This window comes from Tursiops truncatus, chromosome 8 (genome assembly GCF_011762595.2).
Source record: "Tursiops truncatus isolate mTurTru1 chromosome 8, mTurTru1.mat.Y, whole genome shotgun sequence".
NCBI classification, from domain to species: Eukaryota; Metazoa; Chordata; class Mammalia; order Artiodactyla; family Delphinidae; genus Tursiops; species Tursiops truncatus.
This window is the reverse complement of record NC_047041.1, coordinates 101,501,264-101,526,581: the sequence shown is the minus strand read 5'-3', so window position 1 is coordinate 101,526,581 and position 25,318 is coordinate 101,501,264. Positions and strand designations below refer to the sequence as shown.

At 56.6% G+C, this 25,318-nt stretch overlaps 3 protein-coding genes and 1 long non-coding RNA gene across 11 annotated transcripts in view; 2 read left to right on the top strand and 2 right to left on the bottom strand.

Annotated features, from left to right (window-relative positions):
* Nucleotides 1-512: 512 nt before the first annotated feature.
* Nucleotides 513-2,910, bottom strand: FAM89B (family with sequence similarity 89 member B). Its single transcript, XM_004328609.4, has 2 exons — nt 1,723-2,910; nt 513-1,326 (listed from the first exon to the last, which is right to left on the bottom strand). Exons 1-2 carry the CDS (start codon nt 2,020-2,022, stop codon nt 1,048-1,050), a joined length of 579 nt encoding a protein of 192 aa, XP_004328657.1. The 5' UTR covers nt 2,023-2,910; the 3' UTR covers nt 513-1,047.
* Nucleotides 2,059-4,313, bottom strand: ZNRD2 (zinc ribbon domain containing 2). 2 transcript variants are annotated; one of them, XM_073809159.1, is made up of 4 exons: nt 4,175-4,313; nt 3,882-4,033; nt 3,665-3,749; nt 2,059-3,273 (listed from the first exon to the last, which is right to left on the bottom strand). In XM_073809159.1, the coding sequence occupies exons 2-4, from the start codon at nt 3,939-3,941 to the stop codon at nt 2,930-2,932; spliced, it is 489 nt and encodes a 162-aa protein (XP_073665260.1). In that variant the 5' UTR covers nt 3,942-4,033; nt 4,175-4,313; the 3' UTR covers nt 2,059-2,929. The 2 variants fall into 2 exon arrangements, with proteins under 2 accessions (XP_073665260.1, XP_004328659.1); XM_004328611.4 differs by having other exon boundaries at nt 4,130-4,243.
* A 493-nt stretch (nt 4,314-4,806) lies between these two features.
* On the top strand, nt 4,807-10,295 carry LOC117313200 (uncharacterized). 2 transcript variants are annotated; one of them, XR_012333600.1, is made up of 3 exons: nt 4,807-7,449; nt 8,007-9,317; nt 9,901-10,295. It is a non-coding gene; the product is annotated as an uncharacterized lncRNA (long non-coding RNA). The 2 variants fall into 2 exon arrangements; XR_012333599.1 differs by having other exon boundaries at nt 4,807-9,317.
* Nucleotides 10,296-16,797: 6,502 nt separating this feature from the next.
* The window catches only part of LTBP3 (latent transforming growth factor beta binding protein 3), a 17,786-nt gene continuing 9,265 nt past the window's right edge, over nt 16,798-25,318 (top strand). Inside the window, exons 1-11 of one of the 6 annotated variants that reach the window (XM_033861046.2) lie at nt 16,798-17,683; nt 20,584-20,937; nt 21,060-21,262; nt 21,450-21,555; nt 21,780-21,872; nt 22,035-22,157; nt 22,655-22,813; nt 22,900-23,085; nt 23,632-23,648; nt 23,725-23,797; nt 23,975-24,064. In XM_033861046.2, coding sequence (XP_033716937.1) covers nt 17,350-17,683; nt 20,584-20,937; nt 21,060-21,262; nt 21,450-21,555; nt 21,780-21,872; nt 22,035-22,157; nt 22,655-22,813; nt 22,900-23,085; nt 23,632-23,648; nt 23,725-23,797; nt 23,975-24,064 — 1,738 coding nt within the window. In that variant the 5' untranslated portion in view covers nt 16,798-17,349. The remainder of the gene's footprint in view (nt 17,684-20,583; nt 20,938-21,059; nt 21,263-21,449; nt 21,556-21,779; nt 21,873-22,034; nt 22,158-22,654; nt 22,814-22,899; nt 23,086-23,631; nt 23,649-23,724; nt 23,798-23,974; nt 24,065-25,318) is intronic. The other 5 variants (XM_033861047.2, XM_033861045.2, XM_033861042.2 and 2 more) reach the window with 5 other exon arrangements.

Below are 25,318 nucleotides of genomic sequence, written 5' to 3'. Positions count from 1 at the left end.
CCCCCTTCTGCCTCTGCAACTCTTTTCTCCCGCCTATAGGTCACTCATTCGTCCCAGGCCCTTCCAGGAGGCGCCCTCCCCTCTCTCGCCTAGGGCCCCTCGGCCCGGCCCGCCAGCCCAGGCCCACCCATTTCCTGTGCCGCCCCAACCCCGCCCCCACTCGGGGTGGAAAGTTTCTCTCCTCGAGAAGGGCGGCTCCTTCTCTTTCCTTCCCGGCCGGCCAGGAAAGCCCAAAGCGAGTGGGGAGGGGCGTTGAGCTCCAGGCCTCCGGCCAGAGAGGGGAAGTGACTCGCCCGCACTCACACAACCAACCGCGGGACCAAGCTGGGCCAGCTTGGAACGATCGGCAGATCGGCGACTCTGCCCGGGGAGCGAGGGTTCGCACCCTGGCACCGCCGAGCCTCTTCCAACTCGGGGTCTCGGGCACCACCTGCTGGCGGAGCGCGGGGCAGCACTTTACAGAATTACCGCTTATCTTCCCGCCCCTGAGCCAGGCAGTCAAAACACAACAATGCTGAGACAGTTATTTATTTATCTATGCGCCCAGGAGGCTGGCCCCTAAACTTAAATATCCAGCGCGGAGCCTTGGCCCTCCCGGCCGTGGGTGGTGCAGGAATGGGTCCTGGAGAGCCCTTGTCTAGGGCCGTGGAACCCAGGGACCAAAGGTGGGACGCCCCTGAGCCAGCAGCTGCCAATAGCAGCAAAAGGTGAAGAGACAGGAGCCAGGCACTCATCCCAGTCACAGAGGTGCCAAGGGAGTGCTAGATGCTTTGGACCCCACCGCCAGACTGAAGGTCGGCCGAGCTGGAGGAGTGAAGGTCCAGTGCCATGGGCAGAGGCTGTAGCGCAGGTACCTGCCCCAGTGCCAGCTAACCCAAGACAGGAGAGAGAGGGTAGGCAGTTTTGCTCCCAAGGGGCCCAGGCCTTGCCCTCCTCCTGTGAGGTGAGGTGGTATGGGGGAAAGCAGGCACTATAGTCTGAATACTTGCTGAGGGGTGAGTTTCTGAGCCTTTTGCATGGGTACATGACCCCTACCACCCTAGCTCTTCAGAGGCTGATGTGGAAGGCATCCTGCAGCCACTGGTCTCGGGCATTGTGCGTCTGGGGCACAGTGAGGGGTGGCGGGTCTGGGGGCAGGCTAGCATCAGGAGGCTCGTCATCATCAGATAGGCCAGCATCAGGTGGGTAGGAACTGTCTGAATGCAGGGAGGATGACAGGTCCTGGCACAGGCTCAAGTCTTGGCACAGGTGCTTATAGTCCTGGATCGACTCATACAGGCCCCACAGCTGGCACAGCAGGGACATGTCCAGCTGCCGCAGGCCCACCTGCAAAAGACTGAGAGTGGGCTGGGGTTGGGGTCGAAGCCACCCCCCTAGCCAGTCTTCCCAAGCACAGGTTTTTGTGGACATCAGATGCCACCTACAAGCTGTGAATCTGTAGGCAAAGCCACTGACCCTCATCTGCAAGATGGGGACAACAGTTATCTAGCAGAATAGAATGAAATAACACTAGTAAGGCATTTTAAAATACATAGTAACTATTACCATAAACGGTAACTAATTATTGTTACCATATCCCCTCTGACCCAACCGGCTTCTGCCAATCCTCTAGACCCAGATAGCGCGCTGCCTTATGTACTCCGCCCCGCCCCAGGACCCTCAAGCTCGCCGGCAGCCCCCATCACCCCGCAACGCCCAGCTGACCGAGGCAGGGCTACTCACCATCTCCTTGCGCAGCGCCGCTAGCGCCGAGTCGAGGTTAACAGGGCGACGCGGGCCGGGGGGACCCGCGGCAGTTCCCGCGTTGGCGGCGCCGGCGGCGTTACGGGGCCCGTCCGGTACGCGGGCGGCCCGGCTCAGCTCATCGTGGATGCGGCTGCGCTGGCTGTAGACGCGCTCCAGCTCCCTCCACGAGCCCCCGCTCGCGTTGAGAAGACCGCTGAGGCCGCGCGGTAACGGCGGAAGACCGGTCAGGGCGCAGCCCGCGCCGCTTGGCGCCTCGGCCGAAGGCAGCCCATTCATGGCCGGACCGGCAGAGGAGGATGCCGCCTCCTTCCCTCCAACGCTCCGCCCGGGCCGCCGCCCGCAGGCCCCGCACCCCGCGGCCCCGCCAGCCGAGCCCAGCCGCCGCCCGCAGGGAGTGCTTTGTTCCTACCCGATTCCTCCGACTCCGCCCCCTGCCCACCCCTCCGTGTGGGCAGGGCCTCTCTTAAAAGGGCAACGGCTGATGCGCCCACGTTGCCCCAGGTCGCAGAGAGCAGAGAACAGGCAATTGGCCACCAATAGAAGGGGAACAGGAAAAAGGGGTGAGGGAAGAGGGCAAAAGCGGAGCGTGCGGTTCTTTCGCGGTTCTCCACCCCCACACACAACACTTTATTTATTCTGCCTTATTATAACTCTCAAGGATCTAAAAAGGGGGGGGTGGTCAGGAGACTGAGGATAAGTCCATAATTGATCCCTAATTGACTGACACCCTGTCAGTATCTGAGTACCTGGTCTGGGCCTGAGGTGGGATAGGATGATGGTGTCGGGATGCTCGGGGGAAGGAGGGGAAGCTACCAAGGGGACTGGAACCCCAAATCTCACTCAAGGGTGGGGAATGAGCACTGGATGGCTGAGGAGGTTGCAGGGTTCCTTTAGAGAGCGACGCCTGTTTCTGCTTTTGAGGAGGCTGTGGCCTCCTCATCAGAATAAAAGTATCACATAGTCCTCTCCCGCCTCATCCTTTGAGTGGGGAAACTGAGCAGAAACAAGCCCAACTCATCTCTCAGGGCATCAAGGAGACCAGACTGTGACAGCATGAGAGGCCAAAAGTAGGAAAAAGACGAGCAGAGCTGGGGCTTACATGCACACTCAGAACCAAGAAAAGAAAAAAATCACACAAGAGGAACAGCTGTTTTTCTACAGGGATTTTCTCAGGAGGGGTTCTTTAGTGTTGCAGCTGCTGCAGGCTGCGCAGAGCTTCAGCACAAGCCCGGATAAGGCTACACAGCTGGATGCTAGTCTCCAGGGAGGTGCTAGAGCCCAGCTCTGCTGAGGCCCAGGTCAGTTTCTGCAGGAGAGCCTCTTGTGTGCACACCAGGACATCTGCATTTGGAGGCACAGCAGGAGGGGGCGGCCCCTGGACTGCCTTGAGCCCTGCTGCAGCTCCCTCACAGTGCTCTGGACGGGGTACTGGGGGCTGAGGGGCAGGCCGAGAGCCCAAGGGGGGCTCCGAAGCAGAGGCGAGCTGGTGCTCCCGAGCTTGGGAGAGGGCAGCCTGGGCATTCAGAGCTAAAAGAGGAAAAAGCCGGTGGAATGGTCAGGATACCTGGCTCACCTCAGCCCTGAGCCACTTCCCTACTCTTTACTGTTCTGCTCTCTCTCTAGTTGAGATGTTTTCCCTGCCCCAGTATAAGGCAATTTATCCATTTTCTTCTTTGTATCAGAGTTATTTATGCCCTTGCTTCATCTCTCTCATCAGAACTATGCCTGATAAGCTAGACCCTCCATGATCTCTGGCACACGGTAGGTGCTTGGTGCTCTTACTGAATGGTCCTTTCCAGAGCTGAAAGGAGAAAGCAACTCACCCCCGCCTCACCCACAAATACCACTGTCACCTCCCACCTACTGTTCCTGAGCCTCTCTCACCACACTTCTTCACCAAGCACACTCGACACCTCACCCGGATTATCTTTGTCCACGTCTGAGTCGAGCTCCTGGCAAGCCACGCAGTAGATTTTCCGCTGTTTGTCTTGGAGGAGGATCGTCTAGGGGCCAGAAAGCACACGAGGCAGGGGTGAGACGCCGGGCGATGGGGTCCAGAGGGGAGCGCTGGTCAAGGGCCGTGTGGCCTGGTCCGCGGCCCCATCCTGGATCCCACGTCCCGAGTCTCTCCTCACCCCGCAGTCCGCACACGTCTCGCCCAGCATGCGGTAACCACGCAGCAGGTAGTCGCCCATGAGCCGGGAGATGCGATCCTGCCGCTCCCGCCGCGCTTGCAGCACCTTCGTCTCCGCTTCGGTCGGGGGCTCCCAGGAAAAGTCGTCGACTTCTGGGGGAAGAGAGGCACAAGGGGCCGGGGGGTCTTGCCGAAGCAGGCTGCAGCCCGCAACCCGCAGCCACAAGCCCCCGCAGCCCAAGTCCTCACCAGAGCCGTTCAGGGCCATGTTACCGTTGTCGCCGCTAGACTCACCGGAAGTGACGCACAAGCCGCGCGCCTTCCGCTTGGCTCCGCCCCCTCCGTGTGGGGCAGAGGATGAGGGCGGAAATGACGCTCTGTGTGCTCCGACGTCGCGATGCCCAGAGTGGGGCGTGTCTGCCGCAGACTAGACCCTGTCCCATTGGTGCGCCCCTCGGTGGGAGCCTGTGGACAAGAACTTTCGACTGGCCGGGCCTCAGGAGGGGCGTCTCCGTGATAATGCAGCTCAAAGTCGCAGGGCCCGGAAGTGGCTGCTCAGAGTCGCTCTTCCTGCCCGCCGCGGAGGGAGGGGACCGGTTGGCTTGAGAAATCTCCGCTGGCCTCCGCCTCCCCTGGAGTTTCCCTTTCCGCACTGGCAGGACCCGGGGCAGGCGGGGCAGTGGCAACATCACAACACCCTTGATAACAAACGGCCCCTTATGCATGCGTGGAGCCTCCTCGGGCCTCAGTCCTTCCCTTCTCACTTCAACTGGCAAGGCAGGCCAGGCGGCGATCGTTCTCGCTGCCTTTCAGCTTATTTCAAGACCCCTCCCCTTCTGCACGTTCGGTGTTACAGTCTGCCCACTCCCTATCTTCCCCACCCAAAGGCCTGGGACTGATTCAAAGTCAGCCCTTAAGAAGACATTTTGTTTTGTTGAAGTTTGAACCCTCGAAAAGCCAGCTGACCGCGGGTGGGGGTGGAAATCGCTGTGCTGGGCATGCGCAGTTTCGGTTCCAGCCGCAACTGAGTGATACATGCTGGAGGGTGGGGATGAGGGGTTTATTACACATGCCTGTGACCGTTATGCTCTTCTTGAGTGCGTTGCTGTTAAAATTACTAGTGCTCCCTGACCATTGGCCTTGGTGGGCTTTTTTTTTTTCCTCTTTGTTCTTTTTCCATACACCTCCTCTCCTTTAGTAGGTTTGAAGAAGCCAGGTGGAGCAGGCAGCAGTCCCCAGATGTGCAGCCTGCAGTGCCTCAAGGCAGTACACCAGGTCAGTTGAGAAGGAGCTAGGACTTAGACTCCCGTAATCTCATCGGCAATCTCCTTCTCTGACTGGCAGCACATGCTTTCAGTTTTACCTGAAGATAGAGTACCCTCCTCCTGGCCCCATCTTCCTCCTACATAGACTCCCTGGAACTTACATTTTCTGACTCTTCCTGCCTCCTGCTTCCTTGGAGAGCCCTGTGCCCCACGTCACTCTGTCCATCTACCAGCAGCCTCTTGGGCAGCAGTGTACCTGACTCAGGGCCTGACACCAGGTCAGTTCTGCCAAAATGACTAGGCACTCTTGGCCTCTAGCCTATATGCACAGACCCTTCGGGTCCTTACTATCTTCAGCTCCCAGCACGCCCCACCCCCCACCGAATTTCTCGATGCACCCTTCTGTGTCATCATAATGGCCCATATCCACTCAGCAGCTTATCCTGTCTGACACCAACTAAGATCCTTACACTCATCCTCCCATTTACTCCCTTTCATTTATTCCTCATGACAACTACTCTCTTCTGGGTGGGGTTTGGGAGTGGAAAGGTAGCGCCTCACAGTCCAGGTCTGCCCCATTGTAACAACCAATGACTCATCCTGACGTGCAGCAACAAAGGCCCGATGCAGCCAAAAAAAGAAAAAAAAAAAGACTCATCCTGGGAGTACAGAAGTTTCCACCTCCTTTCAGGCAGCATTTACAGAGATGCACACACATATTAAACATGAATGGAGGGAAATTCATTACTGCTATGGACAAGAAAATAGATGAATCATTAGAACTTTGCTGGCTCACTTGCGAGAGGAGGGGCAGGGCATGTGATGCTTGGTAAGGAAGAATGGCAACAGCTGGGTCATCTTACAGCTCAGCCCTTTCTACAGGCTATCATGCGAATCTTATATCTATTCTGAGATGACAGTAAAAGGTCTCAGCTTTTCCCCCCTAATGGGTCTTCGCTGCTATAAGGGAGTTTTGTCCCTCTTCAGGGAAATTTCCTTGAGACAAACTCCCATAGGAAACCATAGATGAGGCATTTATTACTCTTTGGGCTCCTATTGTCTTACTTCAGGTTTACAGTACTGCTACAGGTGCCCCAAAGAAATCTAGATAAATTCTTGTGATCAGCTCCACTGCCCTAGAAAACTCTCCTAGCCCTTCTATTAAAACAAGGCAAAAATGAGACATTATTATGACAGGGGGACAGAAATACCCTCTATCAAGGTAGTCTCCTTTTAATAAAAGTCACGGCTGTGCAAGTCAAGCCCAAGTCCTGACAGACATCTATAGAACGCTCCACCCAACAACAGCAGGTCATATTCTTCTCAAATATACATGGTCTTCTCAAATATACATGGTCTAACCATATGTTAGACCATAAAGCAAGTCTCAACACACTTAAAAGGGTTGAAATAATACAAAGTATGTTCTCAGATCACAGTGGAATGAAATTAGCAATCAGTAAAAGAAGGAAATTTGGGAAATTCACAAATATGTGGAAATTAGACAACACCCTCTTAAATAACTAATGGGTCATAGAAGAAAACACATGGGAAATTAGAAGCTGCTTGGAGATTAATGAAAACACAGCATAACAAAACTTGTGAGATACAGCCAAAGCAGTGCTTAGAGGGCAATTTATAGTTGTATATTCTTATATTTAAAAGAAAAAAAAAGTCTCAATTCAGTAACCTAATCTTCCACCTTAAGAAACTAGAAAAAAGAGCAAACTAAACCCAAAGCAAGCAGAAGGAAGACTAGAATAGATTAGAGAAAATCAACTCACCTACAAGTTAGTTCTTTAGAAGATCAACAAAATTGCCAAACCATTAGCAAGACTGACCAACTCAAGCCCAGGTCAGCCAAAGGGTGTGAACCTTGCCGCTCCAGCTGGAAAGCAATGTTGCTGTGGTTGCTGAGTCAAGGAGTCCCCAAATGTGAGATAGATAATGTCAGGGCCCTGCCGCCTAATAGAGGGCTTTGGACGGCAATGTTCTCAGCTAACTGTGGAAACAAATCGTGGCTGATCAAACTCTCTAGATCACTTATGCAGATGCCCATGCTAAAGGCCCATTCTCTGATGAGACTGACATGAATCAAGCTGTTGTTCGAGCCTGCACTGCCCAGATTGTCTCCATTTCTGCCTGGACCCATCATGATACCAGATACGGCAACACGTCCACCATCACGGAGTGGGCACAAAGTGAAGGACTCTATGCTGCTGATGCAGAAGCCACCACTCCATGCCAGATTTGTGATCCCGGTCAAAAGTTCAGCTGTTTGTTCTGTGAAGAGGAGGCTACAGTGTATGTGGCATTGCCCCTGCCCACTCCTGAGAGATTGAATGCATGGGACCTTTGACTCCTTCCTGGGGCTATGGATGGTGTCTCACACTTTTTCAGGTTACAGTGGTACTGTTTCAGGCCAATCAGCCAACTTTGGTCACCCCATTGTGGTTCTTGAGACGAATCTGTGTCATGATTTTGGCTTTCTGGACCAATTGAAGTCTAACAATGGTGCACCTTTCATCTCAGGCCACTCAACAATGAGCTGATAGTCTAGGTATTTGGTGGTCCTTCTATCCTCCCTGTCATCCACAAGCATGTGGTACTGTTGAGCACTGAAATAGCTCCTCAAAAATTAGCTCAAAGAGATTTCTGGCTCTCCCTCCTGGTCCACACACCTTAGTACAGCAGTTCAATAACTGAATGTGGCTGTCCCCAGGATGGGACCATCTCATCTAGGCCATGTCCTTCATAATGATTGAGATGAGAGGGGTGGGGTTTATATAGACCAGTTTTGAAAATTTAGGGTTCCACGTTCACCATTCCTGGACATAATGCTTCTCTCTTTCCCTTAACAGCAACCCCAGGTCAGCCTGATTGGTGCAACTCCGGGAGACAGCCCAGTCAGAAAGGGGCCTAGGGGATTCTCAACCACCTGGATTCTCTTATTTGACTGACACGGTCCTAGACCATGAGAATACCTGGAGCGCTTGGCACGCACACCTCTCTCTCTGAGTCCCCGAACAGTGGCCTACACGTAGAGTGGGGGACATAGTGGGCTCCTGTATGTTTTATAAAAATGTCCTTGTCCTTCTTGCACCTGACCCTTCCAGATGAAAAGTGTAAGTAGGAGGTGATTGGAAAAAAGGTGAAGTTCTAACTACTAGAATAGAACACATCGATTTTGTGACACTGGAGGGAGAATAACAACCTTGGCACTTGGGGAGGGGACACCTCAGACCCTGGGAGAAATGGGGGAAAGAAAGACACTTATAGTCTTTGTCTTTCCAAACCACTTGGAGCCTTCTTCACTGAGGACAACATCTTGGTCCAACTCGCCCAAACTATTTCAAGTGACTTAAATTTAACTGACTGCTGAGTCCGCCATGCTCCAGTAGACAGTTCTGACCTGGATTCGACTGCCATTCTGCTTAACCTCACCAAGGGATTGGAAGCAGCAGCGGGTAGCCTCAGCTCCTGTACCTCCTACATAAAATACCTGTCAACAACATCACCTCCAGATACAGATCCCAGGCCCAATCCTGAAGCTATCACCACTCAGTCATGCCATGGAGTAGAAGAATGGCATCTGGCTGGTGGCATGGGCAAACAGGACTAACTGCCCTTAGCCAAGCCCTCCAAAAACAAGGACTAGACTTAATTATTTGGATTGGGCTGGAAGCCCTAAGGCCTATGGACTTGAAGGGAGGCACTGTCAACCTGGGCCCCCTCTAGCTGATGTAAGTCCCACTTGGGGGCGCCATGTTTTTTCCCAGAAGCACCACTAGTACCCTTGAGACTGCATGATTGACGTGGAAGTCACACATTAACTTGTCTCTCTCCAGAAAACAGAGTGACTTGAAATTTATCCTTGACTTTAGCCTACTTGCAAACTAACACATGAGCCTGCCACAGGTTCATGCATGCTGGCAGAAGATAGGAGACTCCTGAGTCAGAGAAAAAGGACCTTCTTACTCATGGCTGGAAGCATTAATCCAGGTACAGCAGATATATTGATTGCACAGACTCTAGTCTGCAAGGAAGAAGTACAGGAGAAATCCATCACCCATAGCAACCTTGGTCAGTGAATTGAGGCTCTCCTGAATGCCTTCTGAGCCAAGGAAAGGTTGATGCAGAGAACTAAGGAGCGAGCCACCTGGCTTTCTAAGGTAGGTATGATGCTCTATGGATTTGTTCATCTGGGAGGCATAGTTGAGGTCAGTACTGCAAGTTGGCTTCATCCTGCTGCTTGTAGTTCTGTTGGTAGTAGCTTTAATTAAATGCTGTATGACACAAATTGAACAGATTTGGTCCTAGCCTCTGTCGATCAGATTTGCCAACAGAGTGGTGAACTCATGGGAAAATTCGCCCAAAGCCAAGATAGTGTAGAAATGAGGGGTGGATATTACTGTAAGACAATTCTCCAGGGATCTCTTGAGTTTCTGTGCATTTTGCAAGCGAGGCAACTGACTGCCTTTGTCCTGGACTCTCTTCTCAAGGATATTGGTACAGTGAATAGCCATGGAAGATCGAGACAGAATCTCCCTCCAGTGCAAAGGCCAGTCATTAGAAAAGACTTGCGTTCTTGAGTTTAGCATCCTCTCCCATACCACAGTCCACTGTGTGCAGGAGTCTATTCTAGGTCATTGGTGCCACCCCCACGGGACCTGGGGACAAGAGGACTGATGTTAATATGCTGATGATCATGCTATTTACTGCGCCATGAATAATGGTCCTTTGTCTCTGACCCAGGAATCTCCTGTCTTCTGCCAGCATGCACGAACCTGTGGCAGGCTCACTTGTGTTTGCAAGTAAGGTAAAACCTCAGACCTGGGATTTCCCTGGTGGCGCAGTGGTTAAGAATCCACCTGCCAATGCAGGGGATACAGGTTCGAGCCCTGGTCCAGGAAGATCCCACATGCCGCGGAGCAACTAAGCCCCTGCACCACAACTACTGAGCCCATATGCCTCAACTACTGAAGCCTATGTGCCTAGAGCCTGTGCTCTGCAACAAAGAGAAGCCACTGCAATGAGAAGTCAGCGCACCGCAACGAAGGGTAGTCCCCGCTTGCCGCAACTGAGAAAGTCTGTGCACAGCAACGAAGATCCAACGCAGCCAAAATAAATTAATTAAAAAAAAAAAAAAAGACTCCACACTCCTAATGCAGGGGGCCCGGGTTCGATCGCTGGTCGGGGAACTAGATCCCACATGCATGTCGCAACTAAGAGTTCCCATGCTGCAGCTAAGGAGCCCACAAGCCACAACTAAGGAGCCTGCCTGCTGCAACTAAGACCTGGCGCAACCAAATAAATAAAATAGATATATAAAAAATTAAACAGAAAACCTCAGACCCGTCATAGTCCTTGACAAGGGAGCAAGCACATAGAAGGTCTCAGAAGTGCTGGTGGTAAAGCCCATTCAGACCAGTAACGGTGGGTAGACTGGCTGTTTGGGAAGTGTGGGACCCTTCCCTACCCTCATGTGAGCCAGCCCAACATCTGTCCCTACCTGTGGCACAGTGGATGTGGCAGTAGTTAGGCCTGTCCCTGAGTAACAGCACACCCCACGGCAGCATATTCACACACAGCTCAGTTACAGGTCCCACTTGACTGCCTCATCTGGTGAATCAGGTTCACATGACAACGAGTGGCCTATGCTGTGTAGCCGAGGCTCTGAAAATCGTAACTGGCATTATTTAATCATCACGGCAACAGGCCTCCGGAAGGGGTCGACTTTTCTTCTTGTCTTTCACTGCAATGTGAATTGACCTGACGTTTCTGGGAAACAAGAAAGGACTAGATGATACAGTAGCAAAAATAATAATACTCGGGCTTCCCTGGTGGCGCAGTGGTTGAGAGTCCACCTGCCGATGCAGGGGACACGGGTTCGTGCCCCGGTCCGGGAAGATCCCACATGCCGCGGAGCAGCTGTGCCCGTGAGCCATGGCCGCTGAGCCTGCGCGTCTGGAGCCTGTTGCTCCGCAACGGGAGAGGCCACGACAGTGAGAGGCCCGCATACCGCAAAAAAAAAAAAAAAAAAAGAAACAGCAACAAAAAAATAATAATACTCAACTTTTGGTGTATTTTTTCTTGGGGCCGGGCACTATACTAAGAGCTTGAATTATCTCCTTTAATCCTCAGGACAAGTCTGTGAGTTATGTCTCCCAATGTGCAGATGGAGAAGCTGAAGCCTGGACAGGTTAAGAGGTTTAGTCACAGTCACCCTGCTGGGATGTGGCAGGGCTGTGACCCCATCTGGTCAGCGCACGTCCAGAGCTGGATTCTCACCAGTGGACTTTTCCTGGGTTCGGAAGGTGGAGACGAGGGGCAGGGCTGAAGATCCTCTCTGACTGATCAAGCATGAAGACTGGTTCATTGCGTTTTCCAATCCCATCTCTCAGTGCCCTTCATCACAGCAGGGGCACATCAGAGGGGCTCAGTGACAGTCACTTTCAGTAAAGTGTCTTTGGAGAGAAATGCTTCAGGGCAGAATGGTCCCCTCCAGGCTTCTGAAACTTCCAACTGTCATCTTTAGAACCTACAACATTTAGAGCCATTTCTTTCTTCAGAGTCTAGAAGCTTCCCAAAGACATTCAGAACTCAGAGAGGTGACACAGAGCCTGGCGCATGGTCAGCCCTCTTTCAATGTTATTCTCCCCCTCCCCACAGGCAGCCAGCTCCCACCCACAGCCCACTGTGGACCCCAGACCCAGATAATGATGAAAAGAGCTAACATATCCTGAGGACTTGCCATGTGCCCAGCATCCAACAAGCCTTCATGAATGTCAGCTCCTTTGCTTCGTTGTCTAAAAATGAGGAAAGGAGGCCTAGAGGAGATGAAGAATTTCCCCAATGCACACAGCTGGTGCAGGAAGATCGAATGCCAGAAAACCACCACCATGTTATGCTGCCTCCTGAAATGAAACGTCCCTTACGCAGGCTGCTGCTGCCTCGTCCAGCCAGTTCCCCTAAGGAGGCATCGGGAGCCCTGGGTTTGGGTTCTGGCTCTGCCGTTAACCAGCCATGCAACCTTGGCCAAGTCCCTTGCCATCTCTGAGCCTCAAGAACCCCTCTGCACAAAGGAACCCTTTCCTAACATTTAAGCCGTCTGATCATTCCCCGGGGCTGGGGTCCCAGGGCTCTTCCTTGCCACATTCTAGCAAAGCCCCTCATTGCCCTCCTATCTTTAGGAATTTGTGGGACCCCTCTCATTCCTCCCTCCCAGGAGCACTGTGTAGGTTTTGGATCAGGCCGGCTTAAGTTCAATCCCCACATCTTACTCACCAGATGATGCAAGTCTAATTGTTCCGTCTTTCAGAGTTCCGTGGTCTCAGTCCATTCAGTCAATCAGCCAACTTCAGCACCCTCTGCCTGCCAGGCCCTGTACTAGGCTCTGGAGGCAAGGTTGTACCTCCCTGAGAGGGCGGTGAGACGCACCGTAAGTAACCAAGCCCACAAAGAAGAATGTTTCAGGCTGTGCTGAAGACCAGCAGGAGACAAAGCGGGGATGTGACCCAAAGGGCCGGGGACGGCTGTTTTAGAGAAATGCCTTCTGGAGGCAGGACCCCAAGACATGAAGGATTAGGCCACACCGAGGACCTTGCAGGCCCAGGTGAGCAGACAGAAGCTGCAGGACGGTTTTGTTGTTGTTGTTTTGTTTTGTTTTTAAATTAATTGTTGGAGGTTTTTTAAGCCAAGAAGGATCAAGGTTGGAATTAGGTTTTTGTTGGTTTTTTAAAAATTAATTTATTTATTTGGTTGCGCTGGCTCGTAGTTGCAGCAGGTGGGCTCCCTGGTTGTGGCATGTGAAATCTAGTTCCCTGAACAGGGATCGAACCCAGGCCCCCTGCATTGAGAGTGCAGAGTCTTAACCACTGCCCCACCAGAGAAGTCCCTGGAATTAAGGGGGGGGGGGTCACCAGAGAAGTCCCTGGAATTAAGGGGGGTTGTTTGTTTGTTTTTATTTTTGGCTGCATTGGGTCTTTGTTGCTGCATGCAGGCTTTCTCTAGTTGCAGCGAGCGGGGGCTACCCTTCGTTGCACTGCGTGGGTTTCTCATTGCAGTGGCTTCTCTTGCTGCGGAGCATGGGCTCTAGGCGTGCAGGCTCAGTAGTTGTGGCGCACGGGCTTAGTTGCTCTGCGGCATGTGGGATCTTCCCGGACCAGGGATCAAACCCGTGTCCCCTGTATTGGCAGGTGGATTCTTAACCCCTGCGCCACCAGGGAAGCCCTGGAATTAGGTTTTAAGAGGTGACTCTGGCACCAGGTGGAGGAGGGACAGGACCAGGCAGAAATGGCAGTGGGGAGACCCGTTAGGCAACAGAAGTGATCTGGACTGACCACAGAGGTCATGGTCTCCTTGGACTTGCAGGAGAACTTACATCTAGGAGGCATGCTGGTCGATTCAAGGAAGATGGGGTGGCTGGGTGTGGTGACACAGGAGATGCGGAGAGAAAAGGTGCACAGGCCACGGACACTACCTGCGTTGGACTGTCGCAGTAGCCCTGCGGATCTGCATCCTTGTCCGCCCTGCCTCATGCCCCGAGGCTCACCTTGCCTGCTGTGTTCCCTCCCCAGCCCCCCCTGCCCGCAGGCTTCCTTTGGGGTTCGGCCCCTGGGGGGCCCAGCTGGACAGGAAGAGACCGGGGGTAATATTTATTTCCGCAGCTCCCTCCCCGCAGGCTGCACGAGGACAGGTCCCACCGGATTGTGCTAAAGACCGCCGCTCCCCAGGGCTGCCCCCCTTCCGGCTCCAGCTCCCGTGGCTGCAGACTTAGGTTAATGTTCATCACCCGCGGGAGGGTGCCCACTGCTGGGTTCCTGATGAGCTGAGGAGTTTGGTACCGACAGTAGGTAAACTCACGGAGCACTCACTGTGTGCCGCTTGCCCTCACGGCTCCCGGTGGCTCAGTCCCCTCAACAGCCCCCCAACAAGGGCCGCCTTCCCCCCATCCTACTCTCAGCAGCATCAGACAGCCTTGGACGTGCCCTCCTCCCAAGACACTCGCTCCTCTGGGCTCTTCCTGCATCACACTCCTGGTTTTCCTCTCTCTGCTCCCTCCAGCTGCTCCTTCTAAGTCACTTCTGACGCTGCCTCTTCTTTCTGATCTGGGAGTGGTGACCTCCCTGGTTCGCCTTGGGCCCTCTTCTCTCCCCAGCCGAGCCCACCCTTTCCCATGGCCATAAATGCCCCTGTAGGCGGAGGACCCCAAGTCTGTGTCTCCAGGGCAGACATTCTGTTTGAGCTCCAGACCCCTGGATTGAGACGTCTCCACGTGGATGACACAAGCATCTCAAACTCGGCAGGTTGCAAACAGAGCCCCACACTCTCCCCCAGGTCTCCCTCTCTTCTGCCGCCTTCCTCACCCACCCAGGGGCTCAGGCCAAACACCTGGGAGCCATTCACACCACCAGCCTCTTGTGCACCCTCCACTTTACCTAGTCTCTAGATTCCACTCCCCAAACACATCTCCACCGCGTCCAAGCCGAGTCCTCTCTCCTGGGACGATGGCATCAGCACCCCCTCTTGCTCTGATACAGCCCCATGGCAATGAAAATAAAACTCAGATTCCTCACCGTGGCCTCCCGCCTCCGCCTCCGGATGCCCTCTCTCCACCTCCCCACCCCGTTGCTCCGCTGGCCTTCTCTCAGCTCCTCGAAGAAATGAATCTCTTTCCTACCCTTCACCCCGCATGCCCCTGTGTAAATTGTCTCCTCAACACAGGCCCCTCGACTCCTCGGGCGTCCTACAGGCTCTCCCCACCGCCTGGCTGTTAACTCCTCCTCCTTCTCCAGCTCCTGGCTCAAAAGTCCCTTCGGGCTTCCCTGGTGGCGCAGTGGTTGAGAGTCCGCCTGCCGATGCAGGGGACACGGGTTTGTGCCACGGTCTGGGAGGATCCCATATGCCGTGGAGCGGCTGGGCCCGTGAGCCATGGCCGCTGAGCCTGTGCGTCCGGAGCCTGTGCTCCGCAATGGGAAAGGCCGCAGCAGTGAGAGGCCCGCGTACCGCAAAAAAAAAAAAAAAAAAAGTCCCTTCGTCAGAAGGGCTTCCTGGACCTCCAGGTCCCACCACTTCTCTTGTTCCCAGCTCCTTAGTCGTCTCTGTCCCAGCCTCAGCCATGTATGAATTGATGTGTCAGATGTCTGTCTCCTCTAGTACAGAAGCTCCGGCAGGGCAGAGATTCGTCCTACTTGTTAGCAGGAGCACGCGGGAGGTTCCTAGTCTGTTGAGTGAATAGATCCCCATTTCACAGGTGAGAAAACTGAGACTCAGAGAGATTAGGACTCTAACCCTGGTCTGTTTATGCTGTGTTCCAAGGGCCAAGTTCAGATGAGTATGGGGGAAAAATGACTAGAAAATGCTCAGCCCTACACGTGGCAAGTGGTGAGCACTCAGTACTACTCCCTGCCTCAGTGTGGGACCAGAGCCCCGAGGGAGTGTGTGGGCAGCCCTTACACACCCTCCCAGCCCCCCTGGGGACATGGGATTGCCCCCATCCTACCTCTGCAATACCTGTCTATGTGAACAGGGCCTGAGCCCACTGAGCAATTCGGGCAGGGGTCCACCAAAGACTCTCCCTCAGTTCCCCCAAATGAGCCCACCCTCAAAGTGAAAACCATGAGTTCCTTGCACGGGTGTGCCTGGAGGCAAGTCCCTGAACCCCCTTTCCCTCAGTCAGCCTGCAGCCCCCGTTCCCCTCGGAGAGAGAGTGTCACCCTGACTTGGCTGTGTCCCACTCTGGTTGTGCCCTGGTCACACCCACCCCCTGCTGAATTCTGTGAGTCAGAGACTGAATCCTGGGGTCTCCTGGCTAGGTGCCCGGGATATGGCCTGGGCCCCAGGGCACTGCAGCCCTCAAGGGCCTCCCTTCCAGACTAGCGGACAGGCCTGGCTCCTCTCCAGCCCTGACCAAACTCAAGGCCCCCCCGCCAGCCCCTGCCAACCCCTGCCCTGGGGCCCTGCTGTGCCCCTCCCCAGCCCTGGGGCCCTCAAGCATCAGCCCCCTCCTCCCGGCTGTTAGCCTGGGAAGGGGGCCAGGCCCTGAGCTCAGACCTTGCCGATTCCAGAGTGTCTGAGGCCCAGAGCCAGCCCCGCCAGCCCGGCCAGACAAGGCGAAGGGGCGGGGGCGGGGTGGGCATCAGGAAGCCATTTAGAGGGGGGTTGGCAGGGGACCTGGATTTCAAGCTTTGTTCCATCTGCTCCTTTTCTGGACCCCGCGGGCTTCTTCCTGGGACCCCGCTGGGGCCCTGGCTAAGGGGTGCCCCCTCCTCGAGTCCTCTCCTCCAGGGGGAGTGGACCAGTACTAATAAGAAGTGATTTCGGGGTGGTGAGACCCCCACATGTGCAAGGGAGGCTGCGCCAGGGCTGAGGGGCGTGGGTTCCAGCCCCACCTGCTCCCATTATCCGCGCGACCCTGGGGCAAGGCCCATCTTCCTACCCCAGCCTCGGTTTCCCACTTTGATGCTGCCGGGCGGAGGTGGGCGCGGGCCTTCCAGCCCCGCCCGGAGGAATCCGGCGGGGCGGCCAGCGGTCCCAGGTGAGGGCTCTCTGGAGCGGGCCCAGCGCGGCGGCGGCGGCGGGTTCCGGCGGGGCGGGCATCTGGGGCGGGGACCGCCCCCCAGCCTCCACCCGCCCGCACACCCTCGCTCCCCCAGGCGGCAGCGACGACGCTTTAAACAGAAAAAAACTGTCTCCCTGGCTCGGGGCCAGCATCCCAGCCCCCCTCGCCGCCGCCGCGCCGTGCTCCAGCCAGGGAAAACAACTGCTCACTTCTCCCTGAGTCCGCCCCGCGCGCTCCCTGCTTCCCGGCGGCCGCGGGAGCCCAGCCCGGCCGGGGGAGGCGCGGAGCGGGCCGGCCGCCCGGCCTTCCTCTCCCCTCGCTCCTCCTCTCCGCTTCAACTTGCTCCGGCCTCCTCGCTCCGGCCTCAGGTTGGGGCCTCCGCAGGCCCTCGGCCCCGTCTCGTGGCTGGGCTCCTTCCCGGGGCGGTGGAAGTTTCTGGGCTCCCCGCAGTCCAGCCTCCATCTCTTTGCCTCTCACTGGGCCCGCGCCCGCGCCTGCTGTCCCCTCCCCGCGCGCTTCCTCCCATCCTCTCCCTCGCTGCCCTCTCTACTCCTCTCCCGGGTCTCCCGGCTTGCTGTTCCCCTCGGGCGCCGGGACCATCGCCCCTGCCCGGGCGCGCCCCCCGGGTTCTGCGGCCCCGGATGCCCGGGCCCCGTGGGGCTGCTGGCGGCCTGGCCCCTGAGATGCGCGGGGCCGGGGCGGCGGGGCTGCTGGCGCTGCTGCTGCTGCTGCTGCTGCTACTGCTGCTGGGCCCGGGCGGCGGGGCCGAGGGGGGGCCGGCGGGCGAGAGGGGCGCTGGCGGGGGCGGGGCGCTGGCCCGCGAGCGCTTCAAGGTGGTCTTTGCGCCGGTGATCTGCAAGCGGACCTGTCTCAAGGGCCAGTGTCGGGACAGTTGTCAGCAGGGCTCCAACATGACGCTCATCGGAGAGAACGGCCACAGCACCGATACGCTCACGGGCTCCGGCTTCCGCGTGGGTGAGGGCCGGGGACACGGGCAGGGGGAGCGGGGAAGGCAGGCACCTGGACAAATGCGGGGTACCTGGCAGCGTAAGCCACGTAGGCCACGTGACCCTGGGGGTCGTGGGTTGAGAGAGCAGAGCCTGAGGGCCTGGGGCCCCAGGGGCTTCAGGGGGCTTGGGAGGCTGGAGTGCTGGGGCCAGAGTTGGGAGGGCTGCATGGAAGCCTGGACTTTAGAGCTTTGGGTTGGCGTTGAGGCCTAAGGTGTGGGGTGATGCTGGGGTCCTGGATGACACAGGCCTCTAGGAAAGTGCTGGGTCCTGAGAGGGAGCCAGGGCCTGCAGCAGGGGCTTTTGAGGGATGTGAGCCGGGGGCAGGAGGTCTCAGAGAAGGGATAAGTATTCCCCCGAGAAACAGTCTTGCTGGAAGAAACAGGAAAAGTCTTTAAAAACTGTCTAAAGTAGGGCCTGCCAGTGGTAGACACCTGCATTCTCTGGGAGGAGGAGCTGAGGTCAGGGCTGGGAGTGAGGGAATTAGTTACTGGCAAGGTCTTAGAGGGGAGGGGTGTTGAGGCCTAACAAGTGGAGAGCAGGCCTGGAGGTAGGGGCTGGTTTGGGTCCTCAACCTCTCCTCCTCCTGATGCCCCATCTATGCTTCCCCCATAAATCTTAACAGCTCTGCCTCAGAGTCTCCCCCCAACAAGCCGTGATAACTTCCCAGTTCCACCTGGAGTCCACCCCTTCCCCAACATCTCTCTGCAGAGAGCCAGGCCTGGGCTCAGCTCTCCTCCCTCAGGGCCCTGTGGGCCAGGCTGGGGGAGGTGTCCCAGCAGTAATTACCCTCCTGGACAGGGTAATTAGGCCAGGCCCAGGATGGTACCAGCAAAACAGCCCCTCTTACACATTCCTATACTCATGTACCCACTCAGACCTGAGGAACCCCACAGATGTGGGGTTCTCATGAGACGTGCATGTGTGTCTGTCTGTGTGCGAGTGTGCACGTGCGTGCTTGCACGTGACACGCCCACGGGGGTATGCCCGGCTTTGGAGTGGCACACTGGGATCAAGTACTTGTTTCTTGGTGTTGTCTGGGGTGCATGTCTGCAATCACTACGGGAGTGTTTATGTAAGCCTGTGTTGGTGTCAGAATGAGTCTGTGCATGTGTGTGTGATGAGATGGCTGTGCATGTGAGTATACGTGGGCCCGGCCTCCCAAGCCCCCTGGCCATCCTGCCCAGGCTGCTGTCTCCATCCGTGCTGCCCACATCCCCCAGGCTCGGCGCCCAGGCCACAGTGGGCGGGTGTCACAGGGAGGTCACCCTCACCGCTATGGGTGACTCATTGGGAGGCAGGAAGGAGAGGATCCTGCCTCCCCCGGCCCAGGACACACCCCTTCTGCCCTGAGAGACTGGCCCCAAGAGGCCGGGCAGGATGGGCTGGGCTGGGCTGGGATGCTCTTAGCCAGGCCCCGATGGCCATGCATGTGGGCCATCCCTCTGAGGCCCTTCAGGTGTCCAGAGAGCCTCAGCCCCACCTTCCCATCCTGGGAAGTGAGGGCAGCTATGTGGCAGGCAGGAGAGGGGCTGGGCCTGGTGTGTGAGCTCAGGTCCCCAAGGCTGGATTTCAGATATGAGTGTGTGACAGAAAGACAGAGATCCCATCCTCTCACTGAGCCACTCCTTCATTCATTCCCCCAGCACCTCCTCTGGCACCCAGAGCTGAGGCAGAGGGTGGGTAGGATCTGAGGAAAGGCTCTCTTCCTGGGGGAGGAGCTGAGCCTGGAAGGATAAGATGTGAATATGCAGAGATGGGGGACAAGGCTCTGAGGGGGCGGGAAAGGCATGATTAAAGTCAGGGAGGCAGAAGATGTGGTACATTTGTAGGGGACGGGAGATGAGTCCTGGAACATAGGGTGCACATGGAAAGAGCAGGGGGGGATGGGCTGAAAGAAGGTTCCTTCTGGGCCACGGGAGAGCAAGGAAGCAAGCTGTGAGCAGGGGTGTGACTGTGCCAGAGCTTTGCCTGAAGCAAGTTTCTCTGGGGGCGCTTGGGATGTTGACAGGCAGGGGAGTGGCAGAGGGCATGGGGAGGGGGAAGCTGGATTATGAGATATTACAGAGGCCAGAACTGGCCCGAGTGGGAGCAGGAGAGATGGAGTATCAAGGCTCAGTTATGAGTGACTGGGCAGGTGGGGATTCCCAGTGGTTGTTCAAGGCCAAGTGGAGGTGGGGAGGCAAGATGCTGATTTCTGACAGGGTCCCCTGGGTGGAGGTGCTTAAGAGAGGTCCTGGAGAGGGATAGCTCAAGTTGGCAATGGTGAGGTGTGGGCCCTGGGATGGCAAGACAAAGAGAGGGAGGGAGAGCCCAGAGAGGGCTGAATCAGGGGAAGAATTTAGGGGTGAGGAGGAGGAAGCACCAGAGAGAGATTGGATTTCCAGGAAAGGCCTAAGGGAGGGAAAGGCTATTCCGTCATCATCATCATCATCATCATTTGCTACTACTTATTAAGGACCCACTGTGTATTAGGCACTACGCTAAGCATTGCCCCATTCAATAGACAGGACAGTCCTACAGATGAGGACACTGAGGCACAGAGAGGGGAAGTAAGTTGCTCAGGGCCACACAGTTGGCACATGGCCTCCTATCTAGGATTTAAGTCCAAGACTTAAGACTCCAGTGGCCCCATGGGTATAAGGATGTTGGGGGACTTACAGGGTAGTGTGTGTGTGTGTGTGTGTGTGTGTGTGTGTGTGTGTGTGTGTGTGTGATGTGTTACAAAAACCAGCTTCCCAGGGAGGACAGAACTGGTGGGTGGCAAGGAAGCAGGGAGGAGGGGAAGAGACAGGATGTGGGTGAGGGACTGGGCCTGGGGGCTGGGACAGGGGTCTGCCTGGGCCCTGATCCACCTTTCCTCCCCAGTGGTGTGCCCTCTGCCCTGCATGAACGGCGGCCAGTGCTCCTCCCGAAACCAGTGCCTGTGTCCCCCGGACTTCACCGGTCGCTTCTGCCAGGTGCCCGCTGGAGGAACCGGCGGGGGCACTGGCGGCTCAGGCCCTGGGCTTGGTCGGGCTGGGGCCCTGTCCACAGGCGCGCTGCCTCCCCTGGCTCAGGAAGGCGAGTCTGTGGCCAGCAAGCACGCCATCTACGCGGTCCAGGTGATCGCCGATCCGCCGGGGCCCGGGGAGGGGCCCCCTGCCCAGCATGCAGCCTTCCTGGTGCCCCTCGGGCCAGGACAGATCTCAGCGGAAGGTACCAGGCAACGGGCAGACCCCGGTAGGCCGAGGCGGGCGGGGAGTAGGGTGGCAGGTCCCGGGCGGAAGCCAGCCCTGGAGGACCGCCACACTGCCAACCAGCCCTGCGGGGCAGCCCTGAAGCCGCTGTGCCCCGCCCCCCAGTGCAGGCCCCACCCCCTGTGGTGAACGTGCGCGTCCACCACCCGCCCGAGGCCTCCGTCCAAGTGCACCGCATCGAAGGGCCCAACGCCGAGGGCCCAGCCCCCTCCCAGCACCTGCTGCCGCACCCCAAGCCCCCGCATCCTCGACCACCCACCCAGAAGCCCCTGGGCCGCTGCTTCCAGGACACGCTGCCCAAGCAACCCGTGAGTGAATCCACAGTCGCCGCTGGACCGGCCCTTCAGTCTCTCAGGGCTGCCCTGTTCCAACCCACCCAGATTGCTCAAAACTGGGGGTGTCCTGCAGGTTGAGTGGAGGAGGAAAAGGGCCTCAGGAGGGAGGCCAGGTCGGGGCTGGGCACCCTGTGACCCCTGTCCACACTCCTCTCCCTAGTGTGGCAGCAATCCCCTCCCCGGCCTCACCAAGCAGGAAGACTGCTGTGGAAGCATCGGCACAGCCTGGGGCCAGAGCAAGTGCCACAAGTGCCCCCAGCTGCAGTGTGAGTGCCTTGGCTCAGTGAGACCTCCCTCCCACTCCCCACAGGGTGGTTCCGCCCACACCCCTCTCAGCCCTGCAGTGGCAGACTCCAGTCCAAGCAGCCTGAGCCTCTCACTGCCCATCCAATTCCCCTCAGCGTCCCACCCTGCCTGTCTCCAGTGCCCTCCCTTCCCTCTCTGCAGGCCCCCCAAGGTCCTCTCCTGCCATGCTCTCCTCTCTCTGCAGACACAGGGGTGCAGAAGCCAGGGCCTGTACGTGGGGAGGTGGGCACTGACTGCCCCCAGGGCTACAAGAGGCTCAACAGCACACACTGCCAGGGTACAGCCGGCTGGAGACTCTGTGGGCTGGAGGGGTAACTGGGGGAGGCCCTGCGGTGGACAGGGGGGCGGTGGGGCAGGGGCAGAACCCTGAGGTTCTTGGAGCATCTTGCTGTCACCCTATGGCCCCAGACTGGAGGGACCAAACTCTCACTTACCACAGACATCAATGAGTGCGCGATGCCAGGCATGTGTCGCCATGGTGACTGCCTCAACAACCCTGGCTCCTATCGCTGTGTCTGCCCACCTGGCCATAGCTTGGGCCCCTCCCGCACACAGTGCATTGGTGAGACTGGGGGATCCTTGGAGGTCACAAAGCATGGGTGGGAGGTTAAGCCTCCAAACAGTAAGGATCAGAGGTCACAGAAGTCAGAGTGAGGTCAAGGGCTGGCCGCAGGTGAAACAAGGCCCAGAGCAGATAGGGTCAGGGATCAGTGGGTTCAGGAGTTGCATGAGATCTGGGGTTAGAGGTCGCATGGGGTCAGGGATTATATGGAGTCAAGGTCATATGAGACCATGGGCTTGATGAGTGGGAGGGATAAAGTCTAGAGCAGCTAGAATCAGGGGTCAATGGGGTCAGTGGTCACCGAAGTTTCAGGTGTTACATGAGGTCAGAATAACACAGGTTTCAGGGGTCATATGAATTCAGGGTCACGTGCGATCAGGGGCCACATGAGGATTAAGCGTTGTCTGGGCCAGAGAGGCAAGGTCTGGAGCAGACAGGAAGGGGGATGTGGGCAGTGTTCAGGCCCAGATGCCCATGCCCACCACTGGCCCCTGCAGCGGACAAGCCAGAGGAGAAGAGCCTATGTTTCCGCCTGGTCAGCCCTGAGCACCAGTGCCAGCACCCGCTGACCACGCGCCTCACCCGCCAACTCTGCTGCTGCAGTGTTGGCAAGGCCTGGGGCACCAGGTGCCAGCGCTGCCCAGCTGATGGCACTGGTGAGCCTGGGGCATTTGTGGCTGGGGGGCTGTCTGTGTGCCTATCCAGGAAATGCTCACTTCTCTGCCCCTTGCTCTGGCCGCAGCTGCCTTCAAGGAGATCTGTCCAGCTGGGAAGGGGTACCACATCCTCACCTCCCATCAGACGCTCACCATTCAGGGTGAAAGTGACTTCTCCCTTTTCCTGCACCCTGATGGGCCACCCAAGCCCCAGCAGCTCCCTGAGAGCCCCAGCCGGGCACCACCACCTGAGGACACAGAGGAAGAGAGAGGTCTGGCCTGACCCCTCCTGTTACCTGACAGTTGCTGAACCCCTAGGTCTGACACCTTGACCCTTGATCCACGGATATGACCTGAGTCTAACGTCTAACTCCTAGTCCCAGACCAGCACTGACCCCCAGAGCTGATACTCTGACCCCTAACCAATGTTGTAACTACCCCAGAATTAACCCCTGATCAACAGAATTTGACCACTTATTGCTCTCCAGATTCAGTCCTCTGACTTCCAGGACCCCTTTGATTTCCAGACCAGGGCACTAATGCAGCTCAAATGCTGCCCCTAGATCTGACCTTCTGACCGCTGACCCAGGGATTTGACCCTGGCTGTAACCTCCCAAGCCAAGGACCTTGTCCAACCATTGCTTCACTGACCTGTGATGGAAACACTCCCTGACCTCAGGATCTAACCCTTGATGCTTGATCCAGACATGATCGCTGAACTCTTAGGGACCCTGACCACAAATACCCAAGTGCCAATCCCAGATTTGACTCCCTTCTCCCAGCCCAACACTTAATGGCCCCATCTTCTTCCCTTCTAGGGGTGAGCACAGACTCAGTGAGTATGAGAGCCCAGGTGGGAGGGGCAGGGAGGCCAAGGAGACACAGAGGGCTCATGTTGCTGTCACCCGCAGCCAGTGATCGAAGAGCAGTCCTCGCAGCAGAGCCACCCGACTGTCACCACATCTCCTGCCCGGCCCTACCCTGGTGAGCTGGACACCGTAGGAACCAGTCCTCAGGGGCTGCCACTGCCAGGGAAGTTCACAGTCTAGTCACCAGGGGGCGGTGAAGCTGGGTGTGAAGTTCCCAGCCGGTGACCTGCGGAGAGAGGGGCGGCGCTCTCAGCTTCCTCACCAGCTGACGAGTGTGCCCTGCTGCCCGCAGAGTTGATCTCCCGGCCCTCGCCGCCCTGGTTCCTGCCCGACTTGCCCCCGTCCCGAAGTGCGGTAGAGATCGCCCCTACTCAGGTCACAGGTAAGACCCGCCCACCTAGGCCACGCCCGAGGTAAGCCACGCCCCTAACAGTTTTTCTCCTCCCTTACCCCCTTCAATCATTCCCGAGCACTAGAACATCCAGGGTTTAATGTGTGCCAGGCCCTGGGCTGGGCGCTGTGGAAGCCTCAGTGTGCAGCAGAGATCCCACTCTGCCCTCAACTGATCCGGGTATTATGGTGGTCAGCCCAGGCCAAAGGCATTTATTCACATATTCTACAACTATTTATTGAGCACCTACTATGTGTAGGCACTGTTTAAGTGCTGGGGATACAGTAATAAGCAAAACAGACAAAAGTTCCCTATCCTTGTGGAGTAGACAGACAACAAACAGATCAATGAGTCCAAATCTGGTATGTCTCATAAATGCTATGAAAAAAAAAATAGAGAAGGAAGGAAGTCTGGGTGGAGGGGGTGGGGGGTGATAATATGCACGGTGGCAATGAGAGAAGGCTTTCTGAGCAGGGCTTTAAAGATTGTTAGAAATTAACAACGAGAAGTGGGAAAGAAATGGGCGGGTTGGGAAAAAGGACATTCCAGTTTGGGCAGAAGTTTGGGCAAAGGCATGGAAACATGAAACCCTGGTTTCATGGAGCAGGGAGAAACCACACACACAGATCAGTGTTTCTGAACTAGGGGAGGACTGGCTCAGGGAGCCTTGTTAAGAGGCTTGGGTTTGATCCCAAAGGCTGTGGGAAGTGTCTGCAGGGTTTTGGGCATCGTAGTAATTGCTAGCTATGGCTGAACAGTTGCCCTGGGCCAGGCACTGACTGAAGAGTTTTACATACTAAATACCGTTTACCCTTCTCATACTCTGTGAAGTGGGCACTGTTAGCCTCGTTTTCCAGATGAGAAAATTGCGGCTAAGGGAGGTTCAGGGACTGGTCCCAGGTCACACAGCTGAGCCAGATTCAAGCCCATGTCTCTGGTCTCCAAAGCCACAAGGAAGCCACCAGCCTGGTTGAAAACCGGAGGTTAGATGAGCTCCTGGTGGAAGGTGACTGCCCTGGAAGTCTGCACAGGCTAGGAACCACCCAGGGACAGTCTGGGGGCTGTGGGAATGTGGAGGAGGAGACACATGCTGAGGCTTCTCAGAGGAGGGGGTGTTAAGGATGCCTAGGGAGAGGCATCTCAAAGAGAACAGCCTGCAAGAGCCCACTGGCCAGGTGTGTTTGGGAACGGGTAGAGTTCAGCATCAAGGCCTGGGCTGCATGGGGCAGGGCTCAGGGGAGGGAC